Below are 15310 nucleotides of genomic sequence, written 5' to 3' on the forward strand. Positions count from 1 at the left end.
TTTCTCTATCTTTATCTCTAGCTAATAGATATAGTATAGATCTTTCTTATTATATAAGAAGTAGCCTTAGAATATAAACTTAGAGTATCTCTTCTATCTTTTATAAATATAGCTCTTAACTACTCTCTTATCTACTTTTCTTTAGACTCTATAGCCTCTATATTAGTAGTTAATTACTATAGATATCTTATCTATCTAGATAATATTCTTTTAGTTCTCTAACGTTTAGTTCTTATACTCTAATATCTACTTAAGATAAGTACTCTTTATCTTCTATATTAATCTAGGCTTCCTTATTAGCTTAGTCTTTCTATATTCTACTACTCTTAATACTCTCTAGATAGTAGAGATAGAGATTTTAACTCTTTAAAGACTAAGCATACTAGTAAGGTTAGTATAGATCTTTTTTTATTTATATCTATTATATTATACTTATTAAAATATCTACTCTTTTATCTTCTCTATCTACTTAGTAAATCTACTAAAGTAAGAGGTATTCTAAATATAGTATAGAAGAATCTTAAGAGAGAGAATATTTAGCTTAAAGCTAGTAGTAATAGCTCTACTATAGATATAATTAACTATATAAGAATAGATACTAGTTAGCTCTAAGATCTATAATATTAACTTACTAATAGGAGATAACTTTAATATTATAATTAAGGTATAGGTATAAGAATTAGTATTAGGAGCTATAGTAGATAGATAACTATAACTAATTAATAGCTTAGCTTAAAGGTAAGAGTTATGCTAAGAATAGTTACGCCGAAGCGCCGAAATTAGCGTCAGACAGAACTTTTGAAAGGCACCTCCGTAATGTCTCCTGGATAGTTTATTTTTTGTGCCGGTCCGCTCCTCCCCCCCCCTATAAGCAGTTTTTTTCTTATGCATAACACGTTATCCAAAGCATAAACACACGCACGAGAGATAGGTGCCTTAGCAGCGATTTGCGGGCACCTACGCCAAGATTCCGCATGTACGGCCGCATCACGGGAAGAAGATGAAGCATTCGGACGTAAAGTTACTTGGGGTCCTTTTTCTTTCTTACCGTTTTCTAGTGTCTAGGGGACTACGGTGTAAACCCTATTCTCATTCATACGGTGTAATCCTTATTTTATTCAGAAAGAGGCGTCATTCATCTGGTTGATTCGAGCATAGTGCGATATGCTCCGAGGAGGACGGGTGTGTGTAGGTGTCTCTTGATATGATCCGAGAGTTGGTTGAGGGGGGCTTCAGGACGCGCTGATTGGGCGGCTTGCGACGGAGTCCGATGGAAGAGACATACCGGAGGAGGAGACCCGAGCATCATCATTGAACGACCAAAAGTAGTGACAAGGCAAGCAGCTGCGGTCATGGAACGGGACACGGGGCGGGTTTATTGATTGTCTTGTGCCTTGGATTCTATCTATGTTCAGTCTGACATTGATTGCAAGTAAGCGCTGGGCAAAAAGTTTGCGGCTGCGGTGGGGAAAGCGTGTTGGGCTGGCGGTGAACAGAAAAGAGGGCGATCGGAGGAATTGGTGGGGGGGCAACATGGGCGACTTTGTTGAGCGGGAGGGGTAAGGGAGGACGGCAAAGGGGCATTGAGGCATCGCAACTGCGATTTTGGCCGCAACTCAGGGACAGAGTTGCGAGTGGGGGCCAATGGAAGCGGGACGGGCGGCATGGGCGATGTGCCTAGAGAATAACGTTGTTTTTGCTGAGAGATAGTGAAAGGTGAGGTCGCGATCGGGTGGCCCTCTCGCTCGCAAGAACAAACTAATTCGGAACTGGCTCTCCCAACACGCCGATTGCTGGCACCGCCATAGCGGCCAATGCCCACCCTCTTTGTACTACACGCTTGGTTCTGTCGGCCCATGGGCCACTCTGTGGACACCGGGTTGCACAATGGAATCTTCTAGTGAGCATTTTGCAGCGTCAAGAAGTTATGGAGTTTTTTTTTTCCGAGCGGAGTCGCGTTTAGCTTACACCAAGGAGTTCCGACCGAATTCCGACGCCCACCATGTACGGTGGCTTGGGAGCAGATCGCGACATGGCCAGGGGCGGCATGGGGTACGTGGTCCAAGGGCCCATCCCAGGTTTGGCATCGCTGGGCAATGTCCAGCTTCGGCTCAAGCTCAACAGCTCTTCGGGAAGGGCATTGGGGTGTTCCGCGACCCTCCTTGAGAAAAAAATTAATACTTACACAAGTCCTCGCCCGGCAACTTTGCGACTGCTGTTGTTTCCCTCTTTCCTCACTTTGCTTCCTCCTTCCTCCCTCTCTCTCTCTCAAGTCTCTCTCACCTCACTTGTACATACTACACACGCCCGCATACATACATACTACAGTGTTGTATCTTGCCCTACAACACTTCTCTCCCCCACTGTCCAATCGTTGTTTGCAGGTGCTCTCCTCCCGGCGCCCGCAACATACACATTTGGACGCCTTTAGTATCGGAAGATTGCTTTTGAGCGGCCTTCCCCTCCGATACTCCAGCTGTAGTCTACTAACATTTCTGCTCGGGTCCTCCCACCGACAGACTCGTTAAAACAGCAACTGCACACGTCTCCAAACAAGAGGGTGTGTGCATCCGGTTTTTCTTGCAGACCAACCGACGTTGGGTCTCATTTGTAGATCTACGACACTAAAGGCCGAGCTCCAGCTTTGCCCATTACTCAGTGGAAAATTACCCGATCACTCGCCGACCTGAGTTCCGACCAAACTTTCCCCTCCCAACTCCCTCTACATCCAACTAATTCCTAGTTGCATGGGATCACCAGTAAACAATATGGCCGGAGCTGCTCAGAACGGAGTCAATGGGGATGCCAATGGCTCCCTGAGCTCCTACTCAGCCAAGTTCGATCTTGCTCCGCACTTTATCGGCGGCAACAACCTCAGCGTAGCCTCTCCCGGCAAAGTCAAGGACTTTGTGGCAGCGCACGATGGACACACAGTCATTACCAATGTAAGAGAATCTCCTCCTGGCAAAAAAAAATGTTATTTGGAGTTTGGACGCGCTGACTTCGGGCTTTCCCCGCAGGTTCTCATTGCGAACAACGGTATCGCCGCTGTCAAAGAGATCCGCTCTGTGCGGAAATGGGCATACGAGACGTTTGGCGATGAGCGGGCGATTCAATTCACCGTCATGGCGACACCTGAGGATCTCCAGGCCAACGCAGAGTACATCCGCATGGCGGATCAATACGTTGAGGTATGTTGCCACTTGCAAAGCCTGGGAGCGGCAAAACAAATGGAGGACCAACTAACAGGTACATGCAGGTACCCGGCGGTACCAACAACAACAACTACGCCAATGTTGAGCTCATTGTCGATGTGGCCGAGCGAATGAATGTTCACGCCGTGTGGGCAGGATGGTGCGTGTTCTCTACATGAATTGGGAGGGGCAAATCGGGCTGACATTGCGTTTCTAGGGGACACGCCTCGGAGAACCCCAAGCTCCCCGAATCGCTTGCCGCTTCGCCCAAGAAGATCATCTTCATCGGTCCTCCCGGATCCGCCATGCGCTCGCTTGGTGACAAAATCTCCTCCACAATTGTCGCACAACATGCTGGCGTACCATGCATTCCATGGTCAGGAACCGGTGTTGATGAGGTCAAGGTTGATAGCAACGGCATTGTCACAGTCGAAGACGACGTCTACCAAAAGGGTTGCACCAAGTCGTGGGAAGAGGGTCTTGAGAAGGCCAAGATGATTGGCTTCCCCGTCATGGTCAAGGCCTCAGAAGGTGGTGGTGGCAAGGGTATCCGAAAGGTCGAGCGCGAAGAAGACTTTGAGCAGCTTTACAAGGCGGCTGCCTCTGAGATTCCTGGATCGCCCATCTTCATTATGAAGTTGGCGGGCAGCGCACGTCACTTGGAAGTCCAGCTGCTGGCTGACCAGTACGGCAACAACATTTCGCTGTTCGGACGTGACTGTTCGGTACAGCGACGACACCAGAAGATCATTGAGGAGGCACCGGTAACAGTTGCTGGCTCAAAGACCTTCCAGGAGATGGAGAAGGCTGCCGTCTCGCTCGGACGGCTCGTCGGATACGTCTCTGCCGGTACTGTCGAGTACCTCTACTCGCACGCTGACGACAAGTTCTACTTCTTGGAGCTGAACCCTCGTCTTCAAGTCGAGCACCCTACCACCGAAATGGTAACGGGCGTGAACCTCCCAGCCGCCCAGCTCCAGATCGCCATGGGTCTCCCATTGCACCGTATCCGTGACATTCGTCTCCTGTACGGCGCTGATCCCCACTCCAGCTCTGTCATCGACTTTGACTTCTCCACCGAAGGCAGCGCCAAGAGCCAGCGACGACCTACTCCCAAGGGTCACTGCACGGCTTGCCGTATCACTTCTGAAGATCCCGATGAGGGCTTCAAGCCATCTGGTGGTACCATTCACGACCTCAACTTCAGGAGTAGCTCCAACGTCTGGGGTTACTTCTCCGTCAGCTCCGCTGGTGGCATTCACAGCTTCTCTGACTCCCAGTTCGGTCACATTTTCGCTTACGGCGAAAACCGACAAGCATCGCGAAAGCACATGGTTGTTGCGCTCAAGGAGTTGAGCATTCGTGGTGACTTCCGAACGACTGTTGAGTACCTCATCAAGTTGCTCGAGACGCCTGCTTTCGAGGAGAACACCATCACAACTGGTTGGCTCGACGAGCTCATTTCCAAGAAGTTGACTGCTGAGCGACCAGACACCATGATTGCTGTCATTTGCGGTGCTGTTACCAAGGCCCACGTTGCGAGCGAGGCCTGCATCAGCGAATACACTGCTAGTCTGCAAAAGGGTCAGGTTCCGTCAAAGGATGTGCTCAAGACAGTCTTCCCTATCGACTTCATCTACGAGGGCAACCGATACAAGTTTACCGCTACCAAATCGACCATTGACAGCTTCACTCTGTTCATCAACGGAACAAAGTGCTCGGTCGGTATCAGGGCACTTGCCGATGGCGGTCTCTTGATCCTGCTCAGCGGAAAGTCGCACAACGTCTACTGGAAGGAGGAAGTCGGCGCCACCCGTCTCTCGGTTGACGGTAAGACTTGTCTCCTCGAGCAAGAGAACGACCCCACTCAACTGCGAACCCCTTCGCCTGGTAAGCTCGTCAGGTTCCTCGTTGAGAACGGCGAGCACGTTGACAAGGGCCAACCTTTTGCCGAGGTTGAGGTCATGAAGATGTACATGCCTTTGATCGCACAGGAGGCCGGTATGGTCAACCTGATCAAGCAGCCAGGAGCCACGCTCGAAGCTGGTGACATTCTCGCTGTCCTGGCTCTTGATGACCCATCCATGGTCAAGACCGCCCAGAACTTCACAGGCCAGCTTCCCGACCTTGGTGCACCTCAAGTGCCCGGAGCCAAGCCCCCGCAGCGCTTCAACTACCTATACTACATTCTTGAGAACATCTTCCAGGGTTTCGACAACCAGGTCATCATGCAGAGCACCCTCAAGGAGCTTGTTGATGTCCTCAGGGATCCCGAGCTGCCCTATGGAGAGTGGAGCGCCCAAGCGTCTGCTCTTCACGCCCGTATGCCTCAGAAGCTCGATGCTACCTTCTCCCAGATTGTCGACAAAGCCCACAGCCGTAACCTTGAGTTCCCTAGTAAGGCGCTCAACAAGGCATTCCAGAAGTTCGTAGAGGAGAACGTAGCCAAGGGCGACGTTGCGCTGCTCAAGGCTTCTTTGGCGCCTCTGGCTGATGTCATTGACCGCTACTCTGAGGGTCTCAAGGCACACGAGTACAGTGTCATGATCAAGCTTTTGGAGATGTACTGGGCTACTGAGTCGCTCTTCTCGTCTCGCACATCGCGTGATGAGGAAGTTATCCTCAAGCTCCGTGACGAGAACCGTGACAACATCACCAGCGTTGTCCAGACTGTCCTGTCTCACACCAGGGTTGGCGCGAAGAACAACCTTGTCATCGCCATCCTTGACCTCTACCGACCCAACAAGCCCGGTGTCGGCAACGTGTCCAAGTACTTCAAGGAGATTCTCAAGAAGCTTACTGAGCTCGAGTCCAGGCAGACTGCCAAGGTCTCCCTCAAGGCTCGTGAGGTCCTCATTCAGTGCGCTATGCCCTCGCTCGAGGAGCGTACAGCACAGATGGAGCACATTCTGCGCTCTTCCGTTGTCGAGTCTCGCTACGGTGAGAGCGGATGGGACCACCGTGAGCCCAACTTTGAGGTCATCAAGGAGGTTGTCGATTCTAGGTACACTGTCTTTGACGTGTTGACCCAGTTCTTCGTCCACTCTGATCCCTGGGTTGCTCTTGCTGCCCTGGAGGTGTACACTCGCCGTGCTTACCGTGCGTACCAGCTCCAGAACATCAATTACCACAACGAGGGCGAGCAGCAATGCTTCCTTTCTTGGGACTTCATCCTCCGCAAGGTCGGTGAGGCCGAGTACGGCCTCGCCGTAGAGCCCTCGGAGCCTGGCACACCAAGCACACCAGGATTTGAGCGCCCGCCTCGCATCCAGTCCCTGAGCGACATGACCGCATGGCAGAACCGCTTTGAGGGTGAGCCCACTAGGAAGGGTGTTGTCGTCCCTGTCGACTTCCTTGATGATGCCGATGAACTCATCAGCAAGGCTTTGGACATTTTCCCCAACCTTGGCAAGGAGAAGAAGGCCGGTACTGGCTTGAGGGAGGGTTTGACCATGAAGCGCACTCCTACGACTGGTGTCAACGAGCCCAAGCACAGTGATGAGCTCACTGGTGTCCTCAACGTCGCTGTCCGCGATATTGAGGGCAACGATGACAAGGAGATCCTCGACCGCATCCTGCCTATCGTCGAGGGCTTCAAGACAGAGCTTCTGTCGCGCCGTATTCGCCGCATCTCTTTCATCTGCGGTCACAAGGACGGAACTTACCCCGGCTACTACACTTTCCGTGGACCCAACTACGAGGAAGATGCCAGTATCCGTCACGTCGAGCCTGCTCTTGCCTTCCAGCTTGAGCTTGGCAGACTCTCCAAATTCAACATCAAGCCAGTCTTCACGGAGAACCGAAATATCCACATCTATGAGGCTATTGGCAAGGGTGCCGAGAGTGACAAGCGCTACTTCTTGAGGGCGGTCGTCCGATCTGGCCGTCTCCGAGAGGAGATTCCTACCGCTGAGTACATGATCTCTGAGACGGATAGGTTGATGACTGATATTCTGGATGCTTTGGAGATTGTTGGCACCACGCAAGCTGACATGAACCACATCTTCATCAACTTCTCTCACGTCTTCCCTCTGAACCCCACTGAGGTTGAAGAGGCCATTGGCGGTTTCTTGGAGCGTTTCGGTCGACGACTCTGGCGCCTCCGTGTCACTGGTGCTGAGATCCGCATCATCGTGACTGACCCTCAGACTGGCATTCCTTACCCACTCCGTGTGATCATCACCAACACCTCTGGATACGTCATCGAGGTGGAGATGTACGCTGAGCGCAAGTCTGAGAAGGCTGGCAAGTGGCTCTTCCACAGCATTGGCGGAACCAACAAGATTGGTTCGCTTCACTTGCAGCCAGTTTCCACTCCTTACCCTACCAAGGGTGCTCTTCAGCCCAAGAGGTACAAGGCCCATCTCATGGGTACTCAGTACGTGTACGACTTCCCAGAGCTCTTCCGTCAAGCCACGGAGAACAGCTGGATCGAGGCTATCAAGAAGCAGCCCTCCCTCCGCGAGACTCAGCCAGCCAAGGGAGAGTGCCTCGAGTACTACGAATTGGTGCTTGATGATACTGAGAACCTTGCTGAGGTCAACCGCGACCCTGGCCAGAACAATATTGGTATGGTCGGTTGGATTGTGACTGCCAAGACGCCCGAATACCCGCGTGGCCGCCGCTTCATCATCATCGCCAACGACATCACCTACAAGATTGGTTCCTTCGGACCTGCGGAAGATAACTTCTTCCACAAGTGCTCTGAGCTCGCACGTAAGCTTGGCATTCCCCGAATCTACCTGTCTGCCAACTCTGGTGCACGAATTGGTCTTGCCGAAGAGCTCATTCCTCACTTCTCTGTCGCATGGAAGGTCCCTGAAAAGCCCGAGGCTGGTTTCGACTACCTCTACTTGACACCCGAGAAGTACGAGCACTTTGTTGATGGCAAGCGCAAGGACGTCATCTGCGAGAAGGTCGAGGATGGTGGTGAGACACGCTACAAGATTACTACCATCATTGGTGCTGAGGATGGTCTCGGTGTTGAGTCCCTCCGTGGCTCTGGTCTCATTGCTGGTGAGACATCAAGGGCTTACGAGGACATCTTCACCATCACTTTGGTCACTTGCCGTTCAGTTGGTATGTATTTCGATTACGATTTGTGCAACAACTTACTAACATTTGATAGGCATCGGTGCTTACCTTGTCCGTCTCGGTCAGCGTGCCATCCAGATTGAGGGCCAGCCAATTATCCTCACTGGTGCTCAGGCTATCAACAAGCTGCTTGGTCGTGAGGTCTACACCTCTAACCTCCAGCTTGGTGGCACACAGATCATGTACCGAAACGGTGTTTCACACTCGACTGCCGGTGATGACTTCGAGGGTGTTTCCAAGATCGTCAAGTGGCTGTCTTACGTTCCTGACAAGAAGGGCAACCCTGTCCCGATTTCTCCTTCGGCTGACGCCTGGGACCGCGACATCACCTACTATCCCCCTGGTAAGTCTGCGTACGATGTCAGACATCTCATTGCTGGAAAGGAGGACGAAGATGGCTTCCAATCTGGTCTCTTTGATCGCGGTTCGTTTGAAGAGACTCTTGGTGGTTGGGCTAAGACTGTTGTCGTCGGTCGTGCTCGCCTCGGTGGCATTCCCATTGGTGTCATCGCTGTCGAGACCCGCTCGGTCGAGAATGTCACGCCTGCCGATCCCGCCAACCCAGACTCGATCGAGCAAGTTACATCTGAGGCTGGTGGTGTCTGGTACCCCAACTCTGCATTCAAGACTGCCCAAGCTATCAAGGACTTCAACAACGGTGAGCAACTGCCGCTGATGATCCTTGCCAACTGGCGTGGTTTCTCTGGTGGTCAGCGCGACATGTACAACGAAGTCCTCAAGTACGGTTCGTACATTGTCGATGGCCTCGTCAAGTACCAGCAGCCCGTCTTCGTTTACATTCCTCCATTCGGCGAGCTCCGTGGTGGATCATGGGTCGTCGTCGATCCTACCATCAACCCTCAATTCATGGAGATGTACGCCGACGAAGACTCTCGCGGCGGTGTTCTCGAGCCCGAAGGTATCGTTGGCATCAAGTACCGCAAGGAGCGCCAGCTCGACACCATGGCCCGCAACGACCCCGTCTATGGTGAGCTTAAGCGCAAGCTGAACGACAAGGATACACCAGAGGCCGAACTCAAGGAAATCAAGGCCAAGATGAATGAGCGTGAGAAGCTGCTTCTTCCCATCTACGGTCAGATTGCCATTCAATTCGCTGATCTTCACGACCGCGCTGGTCGCATGCAAGCCAAGGGTGTCATCCGCAAGGGACTTCGCTGGCAAAACGCCCGCCGCTTCTTCTACTGGCGCCTCCGCCGCCGTCTCAACGAGGAGTACATCCTCAAGAAGTTCGCCTCTGCTGCCTCGCCAACACACGAGAGTCCCTTGGCCGACCCAGCCACCCGTGCTCGTGGCCTTGAGATGCTGAAGCACCTGTCCAGCATCCCCAACTGGGAGCAAGACGACATGGCCGCAGCCACATGGTACGAAGAGAACAGGCCGTTGGTTAGCGAGAAGATGGAGCAACTCAAGACTGACGGTATTGCGGATGAGATTGCACAACTCATGCGCAAGGACCGTGAGGGTGGCTTGAAGGGTGTCATTAGCTTGCTCAGCACGCTACCGACAAGTGAGAAGGAAGAGGTACTCAAGATGTTGAGCAAGGCGTAATTATGCGTTTCTCACGTATTTTTTTTCGCTTTTGATGCGCTTACGGCATGGCATGGCATTTTTATGAGATATTTGTGCTGCTTTTTTCCTTTCGGCTGTGAGGGAAATGACTGGGACGGCGATAGTGTAACTTTAGCGTTGTTAGTGCGCAAGCTTTTTTGGGAAATTTTCTACTCTCACTATCAATTAGATTGAGAGAATGAGAGGGAAGCAAAGTAGTTTTCATGAAGGGGGATAGATGAGGCAGGGAGGAGGCTGTGTTGGGAGGCACATGTTTTCTCCTGGCCCTTGTCTGTTTTAATACATGTAGCGAAATCAAACTTTTCAAATTAGTTGTTGTAGTGTATTTGTACTGTACAATATAACGATTATGAACATCTTATCGGACAATAATACTCAAACATAGTCCGCTCAATAACCAATTGCCAAGCGCAGCGAAAAGCGCCTTATGAGTACGTAGTAGAGGGAGGATATGAGCACACCTCCACTCAATCCAATACCCACATCCATACCCAGTCTCTGACAATCCCTCTCTAACCCTCCTTTTTCTCCCCATAATCTCACTCTCCTCCCCCTCCTATTCCAATCCCGATCGGTCCGAGAAGGAAAAGCATTCTCTGAATCACGAGTGTGAGGCGACACGCAGATCACCTAACCTCTGTCTTCTGTAGACTCCACTTTTTTCCGTCTCGGGGCGGGGTCGTTGTTCCCACGACCGCCCCAAACCCATGCATGCGGATACGTCACTAGGCTGCAAATCGCGTAGAAAAATCTCCGTTGAGGGCATTGAGCATAGCTTCCTTCTTCCTATTCTTCTTTTCTCAAGATTAAGACGAATATACACGAAGCTCAATTGACATACCCACACTACTACTACTACTACTACTACTACTACTACTACTACTACTATCCGCACTCGTCTCACGTGCTCCATCCATCCAGCACCTACATACCCATCCAAACAGAAAACATCAAGGAATTGTAAAGAGAGAAAGAGAGTAAAAAAAAATGGTCTACACAATCGTCGTCCACCTCGTCGCAAAAGACGATGCCGAAAGCATCCGCAAGCTCAGCGCCAAGCTCGTCGAAGCTAGCCAGGTCTACAGCCAGGACAAAGAGACGCTGAGCTGGTTCGTCATGCAGGACACCAAGGACCCGCGCAAGTTTTGTATCGTGGAGAGGTATGCGCAGGAGAGTGTACGTTAAATCCCCCCTTTTTTTCCGCTCCTCCTACTCCTCCCCGACCATCACCACCACCACCACCCGTCAGATGTAGAGAGAGAGAGAGAGCCTCTTTTTTTGCACATGACATGCACAAGGACAAGAGAAAAGACCAATTGTATGTGCTGATACATGGATGAATCATAGTCCCAGCAATACCATCTCAACAACCCTTACTGGAAGACGTTTGACCCCTACGTCATCCCGCTGCTAGCGGAACCCATGGATCTGAGGCGCTTCGAGGAGCTGGATACGAGTGTGAGCAAGGCGAATGCGCATTATCATGAGGATGCGGTGAGGGCGGAGACGAGTCTAGGCGATATGTATAAGGGGACTGATGCGTAAAGAAAGGGGGAAGGGGGGTGTTTTTTTAAATTCATGTAACGAAGAATGTTGAATGTATGATCTGCGTGGATTGAAAACAAAAAAACACAGTATTTGATGGTATGTGATGGGAAGTGAATTCAAGAGTGATTTTTTTATGGTGTATATGGAAAGGATGTGAGGCACATCGATAGTGAAAACATTGTATTAGAATGCGCAAGTGGTCAAAGTAAGTCGATTCTGATTATCCATATAGCTTGTACGGTGGATGAGGCGCCCTCATCTTGTAACCTTTGTGACGCGTACACCATTTTCATCGTCCGTCTCAACTCTATCCAAGTCGTCCATAGCCTTTCCCATCGCACGAAGAGTAGATTCCGGGTCTCGATTCAGAGCTTCAGCCTGTACCTCAAAAGAGCGTTTCAAATGATCCAAAGACTCTGCAACATCGCCTTTCGCAGGGCTCTCAGGTGTCATCGCCTGCCACTCACCGTGTCGTTCCCGCCAGTCCGGACCCAGAATATCAACAAGATTGATAGAAGCCCTGCGATTAATCTTCCTGCGCATACGCGGATGCCACATATGGTGATGCACCATTCCGGAGGCAAAGAGTTGTGGTTCTCGAAACAGCGGGCTGCCCCATATTTTGTTGACTTCGCGGATGTACTGAGCGTAAGGGCGAGTGTTGACGCGCTCCATAATCATGTTTTCTTTGATGCGTGAATGACCCCGACCGAACATAATTACGAACTGCTCCTGGAGGGCTTTGAGAACGGTATGGTAGTGTACGTATACGCCGAGATCGCGCAGTTGGACTACGGTTTGAAGGCCAATACTCCACTCCAGGCGCCCGAGGAGATGGCTTTCGAGTAAGCGGCGGCGGTAGTGTTTCTTTGCGAATCTGGAATTGAGTATGTTTTGTTCCAGGGTGGCGTTGGGAAGTAATCCGGCTTTGAAGCCCCATTTGATGAGTCCTTGGATGAGCGAGGGTTGGAAGAGTTGTCTGACTGGATGAAATTTGTTCTGCCGTTGTATGATTGTCCCGGGAAAGTTGAAGTAGCGGTTAGGCTCTGGGTGGAAAGCACGTAGCTTTGCGGTCGCTGATTTCAGAAAAGGTGACTTGGGTAATGTCGCGAATTGGAGGTGGCTTCTAGGCGCGTACCAGCAGAGAAGCCAGAGGAGAAGGCGGCGTAGCTCTCTCAACCTGCCTTCCATACCGAATCGGCGAATGACCTCGCGCCAGTGGAGCGGAGAGATGGCTCCCATTCCCATCTCAAGGATCATCATGAAAGTACGACTTACGAATCGGAGATCATCGTACGTCTTTTGGTGGGAGGCAACAGGCCTGTGTCCTCTATTTCTTCGACGCAGTAAGCCTTTGATAGCCATGATTGACTCCGATGTCAACATGATGTTCTTAGCGCGCATGTCTTGAAGTATTGCCATAACATGCTCCGGTCCGGTACGTGTGATGCAAGTCTGCAAAAGGAGGTTCCAGGACTCTCGACTTGGATCGTTATGAAAGAGAGTAAGGATAGCTAGGGTGCGCTGAGCTTGCAATCGATCGCCCTGTTCAAGGTAAAAGTCGAGCAGTGTCCGCTGCACCTCAGCGTCGCCAAATACATCTGGATGCTGGTCACTTTCAACTATGCTTCGCACCAGTTCCCATTTCTGCTCCGAAACAAACTTCTCCAAAGCCAATGAAAAGACGCAGCCTTGCAAAGCAATACCAGCAGCCCTAAGCTCTTCGAATCTACTTTGGAGCTCTTCTATGGGCTGTGTCTGTCTAGCCATTGTAAGCACAGCCAGTGGTCCAATTTCGTTCACTCCCACCATGGAGAGCCCATGTACGACGGAAGCCGGCGAGAAGGTCCGGGTTGCGAACATGCGGGCAACAAATGAATCTTCAAATCGAACGGGTGCAGTATCAGGACCTGACAAGCGGCGCATGAGCTTCTCACTGTACTTTGTTTTTTCACTGTGCAGAACCTTCCTTGTCCCTGTCACATCGACCTGTACTTTGTGGGCTGTTGCTTCGACAATAAAGAGGCGAACGACAGGGTGCAATGAAACATCCTCTGATGGCATGTCATCGCGCTCAGTGCAAGTCATATGCCAATGGCGTGCTATTGCGATGGCACGTTTGTCTATCAAGGCCGGTACCACTTCGTTATAGAGGTCCCGTTCGTTGCTATGCTCATATATCTCCCTCAAGACTTCGTATGCATCATTCTTGAAAGTAAGGCGACCTGAACGTGCCAATTCGCGCAAAGGGAGTTTCTTGAGATTCAGGCTATTCACCAGCACATGGTGATATTTCAACGCTGCCCTGGGATTCCTAGGAAGCCAATGGCTCATGACTAAGGCGTACAAACGGGGGAACGTCTTGCCCGTCTCGCAAAGTAATTCTCCTGCATGCTCCACGGCCTTCGTTACGACCTGGTGATGCTTTATGGAAGTTCCCCACAGAAATTCGGCGTCCGGTGTATCCTCAGTAGGTAGCGAATAGCCGTGGTAACGAATGCTTCGCCAGACATTCCGGATACCCTCTGCCCCGTTGATTCTCTCTTCATATGCAAGAACGGTGGCGAGTTGTGTAGGATCGCCCTCACGCGTGGTCAAAGGCACGGCATGATCCTTGAATATGTCGATTGTCGGTTTGACTGCGTCATTGGCATCGTCATTTTGAAGGGCTTCGCGGACAGAATCTCGTAGCGCTGCTTCCAGGGCTGCCTCTTTCATACGTTTCCATTTTGGGTGTGCGAGAGGACCTGTCCGATATGTGATGTTGTGCGAATAATTGCGGTGGTGAGGGACAGAGCAGCACTTGGTGGCTGTTGAGCAAGTGGCAGGGAATTCCGAGGCATTGACAATGGATCGCAGGAGTCGCAAGGCCGACGGGCTTGCGAGGAGCCGGTCGAGGGCCGGTGGCATCAACAAGACAAGGTGCGAGGGTGATACTTGTCCATTGGCGGCCGCAATCGTCTTGCAGTCCTACGCTCAAGTCTGAAGATGCGGAAAGTTGCTGGGCCCAAACGGGTCAAGGGCCTTGGCACTCGACTCTCTTCCGCCGATGGATCATTCGACCTCGCGACGTAGAGAAACCGCCCATACCACGAAACCACCAATTGCCCCCGCAAACCACGCAAACACACATCTACATACTTCAAAATGGCAGGGTACGTCTTGGATAGAGCTATGGACGGCATATTGGGCTGCGGGGAGCGCGGCGCCGGCCGCTTCGAGGCCCCCGATATGACACACAGAGCTCGACACTGACAGCCGGCAGCTGGGTTATGCGCGAGAACCGCGTGCCTCACTGGCAGCGCGAACACCAAAAGCACGACGGACTGAGGACCTGGGAGAAGGTGCGTTCCTGGATATAAGAGAGGGCATGACATGGCTATGATGCGACCACGAAGAGCACATGACGGAGCCATTGGGATGCATCGATCTCCAGCATCGACATAGTAGCAGGGCAATTGCTGACATATCTTGGTACAGGGCCGTGGCAAGTGGATGGTCCCCGGTTACAAGGTCATTCTGTACACCAGCTTCGGTGCTAGCATGTACATGATGAGCCGTCTTGTTCTCGTACGTGTAGACATTACCTGTGTTAGAAATACCGCTAATCCTTTCGGTAGGGACACAAGACCTGGTTGGGCAAGAACTAGGGTGTACAATTCGAGCATGATATCTACACATGGCTGGACTGGGAGAGACGCATCCATGTCCGTGTACAAGCATCCAACGAGTGTTTGACTTGCAAAGAGCAGCAACATCTCTCTTATTTGAATCAATAGAGCATTACGCCTTTCGGCTCATCCTAGTCTTGATGTTCTCCAGATATCGTCTCCCGCTCTTGAAGCTTACAGGTCTAGGCAAATGTAACAAAGCAGAGCGGTGAC

General features: G+C 51.3%; 5 protein-coding genes across 5 annotated transcripts; 4 read left to right on the plus strand and 1 right to left on the minus strand.

Moving 5' to 3' along the window:
- Positions 1 to 57: 57 nt before the first annotated feature.
- Positions 58 to 222, plus strand: COCMIDRAFT_103145 (uncharacterized protein; the record flags this gene model as incomplete). Its single annotated transcript, XM_007692712.1, has 1 exon — positions 58 to 222. A coding segment is annotated over one exon (165 nt), but the record flags the coding sequence as incomplete, so codon positions are not given.
- A 2525-nt stretch (positions 223 to 2747) lies between these two features.
- On the plus strand, positions 2748 to 9857 carry COCMIDRAFT_103126 (uncharacterized protein; the record flags this gene model as incomplete). Its single annotated transcript, XM_007692713.1, has 5 exons — positions 2748 to 2945; positions 3021 to 3191; positions 3260 to 3354; positions 3412 to 8273; positions 8323 to 9857. 5 exons carry the CDS (start codon positions 2748 to 2750, stop codon positions 9855 to 9857), a joined length of 6861 nt encoding a protein of 2286 aa, XP_007690903.1.
- Positions 9858 to 10865: 1008 nt separating this feature from the next.
- COCMIDRAFT_28808 (uncharacterized protein) lies at positions 10866 to 11423 on the plus strand (the record flags this gene model as incomplete). Its single annotated transcript, XM_007692705.1, has 2 exons — positions 10866 to 11054; positions 11226 to 11423. 2 exons carry the CDS (start codon positions 10866 to 10868, stop codon positions 11421 to 11423), a joined length of 387 nt encoding a protein of 128 aa, XP_007690895.1.
- Positions 11424 to 11681: 258 nt separating this feature from the next.
- COCMIDRAFT_7860 (uncharacterized protein) lies at positions 11682 to 14336 on the minus strand (the record flags this gene model as incomplete). The annotated part of the gene is made up of 1 exon (XM_007692700.1): positions 11682 to 14336. The coding sequence occupies one exon, from the start codon at positions 14334 to 14336 to the stop codon at positions 11682 to 11684; it is 2655 nt and encodes an 884-aa protein (XP_007690890.1).
- A 237-nt stretch (positions 14337 to 14573) lies between these two features.
- Positions 14574 to 15076, plus strand: COCMIDRAFT_39369 (uncharacterized protein; the record flags this gene model as incomplete). The annotated part of the gene is made up of 4 exons (XM_007692708.1): positions 14574 to 14581; positions 14692 to 14770; positions 14907 to 14996; positions 15047 to 15076. 4 exons carry the CDS (start codon positions 14574 to 14576, stop codon positions 15074 to 15076), a joined length of 207 nt encoding a protein of 68 aa, XP_007690898.1.
- Between the last annotated feature and the right edge of the window lie 234 nt (positions 15077 to 15310).

The sequence above is a fragment of the Bipolaris oryzae genome (genome assembly GCF_000523455.1).
Source record: "Bipolaris oryzae ATCC 44560 unplaced genomic scaffold scaffold_138, whole genome shotgun sequence".
Classification (NCBI taxonomy): domain Eukaryota; kingdom Fungi; phylum Ascomycota; class Dothideomycetes; order Pleosporales; family Pleosporaceae; genus Bipolaris; species Bipolaris oryzae.